The sequence below is a fragment of the Bombus huntii genome, unplaced genomic scaffold, assembly GCF_024542735.1.
Source record: "Bombus huntii isolate Logan2020A unplaced genomic scaffold, iyBomHunt1.1 ctg00000069.1, whole genome shotgun sequence".
Lineage (NCBI taxonomy): Eukaryota > Metazoa > Arthropoda > Insecta > Hymenoptera > Apidae > Bombus > Bombus huntii.
The window spans coordinates 304,807-314,130 of record NW_026099328.1 but is presented as its reverse complement, the minus strand read 5'-3'; the positions used below and the strand labels follow the sequence as shown (position 1 = coordinate 314,130).

The window sequence follows — 9,324 nt, the reverse complement described above, 5'->3', positions numbered from 1 at the left end:
CGCTCAAAACTAGCAACTGTTACATTGCGATACCAGCAAATCCGATAGAAATAGACACAATTTGCCAAACGAAACATACCTTACAAAAACTTGACAAGCCTTCCATCATAAGAGCTAACACTTCTTGCGATTTATTGTACAAAGACGAACACATGCGTATAGGCGAAACAAAAAACGAAGTCATATACGAAATCAAAACAAAAACCCTAGCGCTCAAAACAAACGATAGTTTCACTCATCTATTAGATAAACTCCAGCGAGCACCGAAAATAATAGATAATTTACAAGGCTATAAAACAACGATCGATAAAATAGGCGACGAGATAGAAACTCTTAATTTCGAACACAGAATTAAAAATATACAGTATTGGGGACTAACCACGCTCCAGATATTAGGGTACATAGCATTAGGCATACTAGGTATATATGGATTAAACAAAATAGGGGTATTCAAATGCATCAGGAAATGTATACCGAACAAATAATGTATCAATTTATTTTGCTGCCGAAATGAAACTGTAATCAACAGCCACAATGCGACAGCCCCACCAGTACCACTCACCCTGGGCTCAACACCCAACATCTATATTCCAACCAACACATACCACTCAGATGAAGAGGAGGAATCAGCTGTAATTTTCAAGCCACGTCAAGTCCGATTCCACAAAAGTCTTCTGAAGAAAACTTGAGGGATCAAGTTCAATCTAAGAAGGGGGGAATGTCACAGACGAAATTCGAGCAACTGTATATAACAAACCGAAATTCCGAACGCTTTATCGCGTGTGACCGTCCGGTCAGCACCCGTTCTCAGCCGCCTGAGTGGCATTCGATCACTTCAGCCGTTCTCCGAATTTTACACTAAGTATAAACAAAACCTTCTCCCACTCCAACGATTGGAAGAATATAAATGCTCCCTTCAAAATCATTCAGTCAGTCTAATAAAAAAATTCTTAACTAATCCAAGTATCGAAAGTGTATCATCGCGAACCGAAAAAATTGTATAAATTGAGTAAAAAATAAAAAGAACAATCTCCTTTTCGGAAATTAACAAGTTCCTTATTTTTACCTTAATTTTACACGACATCCTAATCGCTCCTATTAGGGTATCAACCATGACACACACCTTTCCTAGATGTAATGAGAATTTTCTATTATTGTCCTATTGCACCCCAAGATACCTAACCTTCTATTTAGTCATCAACAGGTACTTGCCCATATTGACGTCCTTGACCTTGTGATACGATTTCCGGTAAGTAGAATCACCTCCGTCTTGTCTTGAGCTAATTTCAATCCAGTTTCGGTACACCACCGATTCTTCTGCTACTTCAATATCGGGCCTACCACCAATCGTGGGACTCCTCTGAATTTTCCTACTAGGCTTAAAGGGATCACCTTCCTCGTCTCCCCTAGTCTTCGGTGCAACCGATATGGTGACGTTGTCACTTATTCTGATGTCCGACACTATCCTTGGGTTTTCAATACTAACCGCCAACCTCTTGCTATTCGCCTTTGCGCCAGTCGCTGTTACTGTACAAGGGGGTGCCTGGGGTTCCACCTCCTAGCCAAAACCGTTCGAATGTATCCAATCATAACCGAAAGAACTCGCCAAGTCGTCAACAAAAAGCCAGTATAATAGAAATAAAAAATATATAACGAATAAATAAATAAATAAGTATCTAAGAGCAAAACATAGTTATATCCTCATAATTAAATATTATCTTAGAAATTTCTACACAGCTACAATAAACTAAATCTATCAAGCTAAATTTATATAACGCTAAAATAAACTAAATATATCAAGCTAACGCCTGCGCTTCAATAAGAGGCCTGATGATACATACGCAGATCACCGCATGTATAAATAGATAATATAGTAATAAATAAATAAACAACCAGCTAACTAAATAAATAAATAAATGAATAATAACTAAATAACTAAATAATAAATAAACCAACATAACTAATAATAAATATTAATAATAAATAAGTAAATAAATAAATAATATCAAAACAAATAATACATAAATAATCAACCAATAGTTAAATAAATAAATAAATAAATAAACGAGTAAAGTAAATAAATAATATAAATAAGAAACGCATATACCTGCATTCCCCAACCCACACGACGCCGCGTAACTCAAATAAAGCCTCCACGTACGCAGCACCCGTCATACTTATTTATTCTTATTTATTCACCAAGGAAGTTTGACTCGAGTGGCGAAATAAATAAAATAAATAAAATAAACGATATATAACTAGAACTCTGGTCGACCCGACTTTATTTCTTCGTAATAGGAACTTAAGTCGAGCCGGCCGTACATACCCTAGTGTGCTGCCCGTAAGGTGGCGACGCCACACATCGACGCGACAAACCACCTCGCCTGCGCATCGTTCGGCACCACGCGTACGTCCTGCCACTACCATTACAATAATGGCGTCAAATCTATCCACGTGCGCGTCTCGATATTAAAGAAAATCGCGTATTTCTTGTATCTCACGTTGTCGCGCAATGCGAGTGCTACATCACATCCAGTAATACTCAATAACAATTCTTACCCGCTAGTATAAACTCTACGGCGAATACAATCCTCTCCACGCCACGCAGGTGCTCGCCGAGCCCCTGTTTGCCAGCAGGAGCCCGAGACCCGCTGCCCAATCGGTAAGCGTCCGTCCCCGAGAGTTGGTCCTGGGATTTCCCCATTGCATCGAGTGGGCATTGAAGTCCCAGAGGACGAGTACCTTGCGGGGGAGGCATCTCCCGACGCACTCGCCGACCCGTTCCAGGAAGCCCCTGTACGCAGCCAGGTCGATGTTGGGGGAGTCGTATACCGCTACCACCATTACTCCACTCCCGTATGGTCTGGAAGAGCAGATCTTGCGCCCTTCTCGACCTACAGAGATTGCATTGGAGGAGGCGCTTGAACTACTCGGTCACCTCTATGGCCTCCTCCCGACCATCTGCCGCTGCTGCTTTGGCGGTTCTCCCTGGTGTCCTTTCCGCAGCTGCTGGCTCGCGGATTGATCTCCTCCTCTTGACTTTCGGGGGGGGGGGGGGGGGGACATTCCGCACCGCCCATCCTGTGATTGGCGGGCGTCCCGAGCGACTCGCACAGGGAGCACTTGGGAGCAGAGGCGGGACAGCCTCTGGCGCGGTGTCCGCTTCCGCCGCACCTGTAACACAGGTGCCCTCGATCCTTGCTGGACACGCATGTTGCGCGTACGTGCCCCACCTCCAGCACCTGAAGCACTGCAGGGGCCGCTTCGGGATGGCTCGAATCCTCGCGGTTGACCAGCCCAGGGCTATTTTCCCTGCCTGGGATACTTTCCGGGCTCCTGCCACCGGGCACTTGATCCAGGCAGACCCTAGGCCACCTCTGCCGCCGTTCTCGCCGACCTGAACCTCCGCGCAGCCGCATCCTGCCGCCGAGGCCAGTGCTTTCCGCAGCTCCTCCTTCTTGACCGAGATGTCTATCCCGGTATCTCGAAGCTCCGCCATCCAGGTAGGCGTGGCGACTCTCACCGCAGTTGCGTCTAGCGCCTCGGCCAGACGCGTCGCCAGCAGCGTCGCCAGCAGCGTCGCCTTTTCCCTGTTCCTGTCTCCAGGGAATCTGATGATGATGGTGCCCGTCATCGCCTTCTTCATCCCCACCTGCTCCACGCCGAGCTCCGAGAGCGGGACCTCCGGCTGCCTCGAGGACGTCGGCGTACGACATCCATGCTCCCTCGTTCAGCGTCAGAGTCACCGCGGATGTTCGCGGTGCGCGAGGGAGCGTGACCGCCTTGGGTGCCTGCGACGGTCCTCTGCTTGTTGCGGCGGCGCTCGCTTTCGCCGCGCCTGTCGTCCTGGGCTGGGATTGCTGCTGGCGTATCCTCGTCGGCGGTGCCACGTTCGCCCCTTTCCTCGCTGTCTCTCCTCCAACGGCGACGGCTGTCTTCCTCTGATTTTTGTTCTTCCGTCTCTTCTTCCTCGCCTCTACCACTCTCCACTCCCCACCCTCCTGCTCCCTCGGGAGTGTAACGTCAATTCACATCAGAGACCAGGCCACACACCACGGATAGGATGGCACCCAGATGTCTGCATATCCTCCCTCAATAGTCTTAGAGTAATGTTGTCTCATCGAAATTTGTTACTTTTCATCCAAACTCTAAGGTAAATATATTAAATTAATATACACAATGTATCCGGTTGATCTCAGACCACACATATATTTCGAAATTTATTTTTTATTTATGCCAAATTTAAATATATATTATTCGTTTTATATGATTAACAAACCATTCCTTATTCAAGTCAACTATATAATATTTTCTCTATTGTTGTGCATCTTAACTCTTATCATTCTAGTTGAAATTATAAATATTCGATTCAATTGCATTTTGTTCATAATCGAAGTGCCCCAGGATCAATGGATATTCGACGTGGAGACCGAATACTAGTTTTCTTGCCATTATTTCACGGTTATGCGTTCGGAATGATGAATACGGCAATAAGTTGCGGTGCAGCTGTGTACATAATGGGAAATTTCGAGTTAGAAACGTTACTCAGTTCCGTAGAAAAATACAGAATTACGCATATACCATTGGTCCCTCCAGTTTTAGTTGGTCTTGCGAAGCATCCAATGGTGCCAAATTACGATTTCAGCAGCGTGAGAGAGATCGTTTCCGGTGCGGCACCGCTTCCGCCGGATGTAAGTTTTTCGTCCAAACTACCCAACGTAATACGTTATAACGTTATTCTATAAAACGTAATACGTTATAACGTTATACCATATAACGTAATACGTTATAACGTCATACCATAAAACATAATACGTTATTACGTTATTCTATCTAACGTAATACGTCATAAAGTTATGCTATATAACGTAATACGTTATTACGTTATACTATATAACGTAATACGTTATAGCTTTATACTATAAAACGTAATACGTTATAAAGTTATACTATATAACGTAATACGTTATAATGCTACACTACCTAACGTAATTCGTTATAACGTTATACTATATAACGGAATACGTTATAACGTTATACTATATAACGTAATACGTCATTACGTTATTCTATATACCGTAATACGTTATAACGTTATACTACCTAACGTAACACGTTATAACGTTATACTATATAACGGAATACGTTATCACGTTATACTATATAACGTAATACGTTATAACGTTATACCATATATCGTAATACGTTATAACGTTATTCTGTGGAACGTCATACGTTATAACGTTACACTATATAATGTAATCCGGTATTCTCTTAGACGTAATGAGTTATAAAGTTATACCATATGTCGTAATACGTTATAACGTTATTCTGTGGAACGTCATACGATATAACGTTACACTATATAATGTAATACGGTATAACGTTATACTATATAACGTTAAACCGTTATAACGTTATTCTATAAGACGTAATACGTTACAACGTTATACCATATAACGCAATACGTTACAACGTTATACCATATAAATTAATACGTCATAACGTTATACTATATAACGTAATACGTTATAACGTTATACCATATAATGTAATACGTTATAACGTTATTCTATAAAATACAATACGTTATAACGTTATACCATATGACGTAATACGTTATAACGTTATTCTAAGTAACGTCATAAGTTATAAAGTTATACTATATAAAGTAATACATTATAACGTTATGCTATATAACGTAGTACGGTATAACGTTATACTGTATAACGTAATACGTTACAACTTTACACTATAAAACGTAATATGTTATAACGTTATTCCATATAACGTTATACTATATAATGTAATACGTTATACCTTTAAACTTTAAAACGTAATACGTTATAACGTTATACCATATAACGTAATACTTTATAACGTTATTCTGTGTAACGTCATACGTTATAACGTTATTCTATGTAACGTCATACGTTATAACGTTACACTATATAACGTGATACGATATAACGTTATACTGTATAACGTCATACGTTATAAAGTTACACTATATATCGTAACTCGTTATAACGTTATACTATATAACGTAATACGTCATAATGTTATACTACCTAACGTAATATGTTATAACGTTATAACGTTATACCATATAACGAAATACGTTATAACGTTATACCATATAATGTAATACGTTATAACGTTATTCTGTAAAATGCAATACGTTATAACGTTATGGCATGTAACGTAATACGTTATAACGTTATACCATATAACGTAAAATCTTATAACGTTATTCTATACAACGTAATATGTTATAAAATTATACTATATAACGCAATACGTTATAACGTTATACCATATAACGTTATACGTTATAACGTTATAGTATATAACGTAATGGGTTATAACTTTACACTATAAAACGTAATATGTTATAACGTTATACCATATAACGTTATACTATATAACGTAATACGTTATAACGTTATGCCATATAACGTAGTACGTTATAGCGTTATTCTATGTAACGTCATAGGTTATAACGTCACGCTATATAATGTAATACGCTAGTACGTTATACTATATAACGTAATACGTTATCTATGTAACGTTATAAGTTATAACGTTACACTATATAATGTAATACGTTATTACGATATACTATATAACCTAATACGTAATGACTTTATACTATATAACGTAATACGTTATAACGTTATACTATATAACGTAATACGTTATAATGCTACACTACCTAACGTAATTCGTTATAACGTTATACTATCTAATGTCATACGTTATAACGTTATTCTATCTAATGTAATACGTTATAACGTTATACTATACAATGTAATACGTTAGAACATTATACCATATAACGTAATACGTTATAACGTTATACCATACAATGTAATACGTTATAACGTTATTCTTTGAGATGCAATACGTTATAACGTTATACCATATATCGTAATACGTTAAAACGTTATTCTGTGGAACGTCATACGTTCTAACGTTACACTATATAATGTAATACGGTATAACGTTATACTATATAACGTAATACGTTAGAACGTTATTCTCTAAGTCGTAATACTTCATAACGTTAAACCATATGTCGTAATACGTCATACCGTTTTTCTGTGGAACGTCATACGTTATAACATTAGACTATATAATATAATACGGTATAACGTTATTCTATATAAAGTAATACGTTATAACGTTACACTATATAACGTAATACGTTATAACGTTATATTATATAACGTAATACGTTATACCTTTACACTGTAAAACGTAATACGTTATAACGTTATACCATATAACGTTAAACTATATAACGTAATACGTTATAACGTTATACCATATAACGTAATACGTTATAACGTTAAACTATATAACGTAATGCGTTATAACTTTACACTATAAAACGTAATATGTTATAACGTTATACCATATAAAGTTATATTATATAACGTAATACGTTATATCGTTATGCCATATAATGTAATACGTTATAACGTTATTCTATGAAACGTCATACGTTATAACGATATACTACCTAACGTAATACGTTATAACGTTATACTATATAACGTAATACGTTATAACGTTATATTATATTACGTAATACGTTATAACGCTGTTCTATGTAACGTCATACGTTATAAAACTATGCTATATAAAGTAGTACATTATAACGTTACACTATATAACGTAATACGGTATAACGTTATGCTATATAACGTAATACGTTATAACGTTATTCTATGTAACGCCATACGTTATAACGTTACACTATATAATGTAATACGTTATTACGATATACAATATAACGTTATACTACCTAACGTAATACGTTATGACGTTATACTATATAACGTAATATGTTATAACGTTATACTATATAACGTAATACTTTATTACGTTATACTATATAACGTAATACGTTATAACGTTATACTATGTAACGCCATACGTTATAACGTTACACTATATAATGTAATACGTTATTAAGTTATACTATATAACGTTATACTACATAACGTAATACGTTATAATGTTATACTACCTAACGTAATACGTTATAACGTTATTCTATAAAATGTAATACGTTATAACGTTATATCATATAACGTAATACGTTATAACTTTATACTATAAAACGTAATACGTTATAAAGTTTTACTATATAACGTAATACGTTATAACTTTATACTATAAAACGTAATACGTCATAAAGTTAAAGCATATAACGTTATAGTATATTACGTAATACGTTATAACGTTATACTATACAATGTAAAACGTTAGAACGTTATTCTATGTAACGTCATCCGTTATAACGTTACACTATATAACGTAATACGGTATAACGTTATACCATATAACGTAATATGTTATAACGTTATACTATAAAACGCAATACGTTATAACGTTATACCATATAACGTAATACGTTATAACGTTATTCTATGTAACGTCATCCGTTATAACGTTACACTATATAACGTAATACGGTATAACGTTATACCATATAACGTAATACGTTATAACGTTATACTATATAACGTAATACGTTATAACGTTATACCATGTAACGTAATACCTTATAACGTTATTCTATGTAACGTCATCCGTTATAACGTTACACTATATAACGTAATACGGTATAACGTTATACCATATAACGTAATACGTTATAACTTTATACTATAAAACGTAATACGTTATAAAGTTTTACTATATAACGTAATACGTTATAACTTTATACTATAAAACGTAATACGTCATAAAGTTAAAGCATATAACGTTATAGTATATTACGTAATACGTTATAACGTTATACTATACAATGTAAAACGTTAGAACGTTATTCTATGTAACGTCATCCGTTATAACGTTACACTATATAACGTAATACGGTATAACGTTTTACTATATAACGTAATACGTTATAACGTTATACCATGTAACGTAATACGTTATAACGTTATTCTATGTAACGTCATACGTTATAACGTTACAGTATATAACGTAATACGGTATAACGTTATACCATATAACGTAATACGTTATAACGTTATACCATATAACGTAATACGTTATTACGTTATTCTATATATCGTAATACGTCGTAACGTTATTCTGCTGAACGTCATGCGTTATAACGTTACTCTATATAATGTAAATCGTTATAACGTTATACTATATAACGTAATACGTTATTACGTTATTCTATCTAACGTAATACGTTATAAAATTATACTTGTCGGAGATAAGATGACACCGGTGCCTTCCCTCTGAAACCTCGGGAAAATCCATAGAAACATTGTAATTAAAATCTACAGTTGTAACTAA

At 36.3% G+C, this 9,324-nt stretch overlaps 2 protein-coding genes across 2 annotated transcripts; one reads left to right on the top strand and one right to left on the bottom strand.

The window, feature by feature from the left end:
• Positions 1-558: 558 nt before the first annotated feature.
• LOC126876306 (uncharacterized) lies at positions 559-2,160 on the bottom strand. The gene is made up of 4 exons (XM_050639146.1): positions 2,108-2,160; positions 1,213-1,558; positions 1,067-1,128; positions 559-630 (listed from the first exon to the last, which is right to left on the bottom strand). Exons 1-4 carry the CDS (start codon positions 2,111-2,113, stop codon positions 559-561), a joined length of 486 nt encoding a protein of 161 aa, XP_050495103.1. The 5' UTR covers positions 2,114-2,160.
• Positions 2,161-4,095: 1,935 nt separating this feature from the next.
• Positions 4,096-4,745, top strand: LOC126876322 (uncharacterized). The gene is made up of 2 exons (XM_050639161.1): positions 4,096-4,153; positions 4,397-4,745. Exons 1-2 carry the CDS (start codon positions 4,110-4,112, stop codon positions 4,743-4,745), a joined length of 393 nt encoding a protein of 130 aa, XP_050495118.1. The 5' UTR covers positions 4,096-4,109.
• The last annotated feature ends 4,579 nt before the right edge of the window (positions 4,746-9,324 follow it).

Coding starts and splice junctions, on each gene's coding strand:
- LOC126876322 (XM_050639161.1), top strand. CDS start 4,110: ATGTTGTCTCATCGAAATTTGTTACTTTTCATCCAAACTCTAAG. Junction 4,154..4,396: donor CTTTTCATCCAAACTCTAAG/GTAAATATATTA, acceptor TCATAATCGAAG/TGCCCCAGGATCAATGGATA.
- LOC126876306 (XM_050639146.1), bottom strand. Junction 1,129..1,212: donor GGTCAAGGACGTCAATATGG/GCAAGTACCTGT, acceptor CATTACATCTAG/GAAAGGTGTGTGTCATGGTT. Junction 631..1,066: donor GGATGTCGTGTAAAATTAAG/GTAAAAATAAGG, acceptor TGAAAATTACAG/CTGATTCCTCCTCTTCATCT.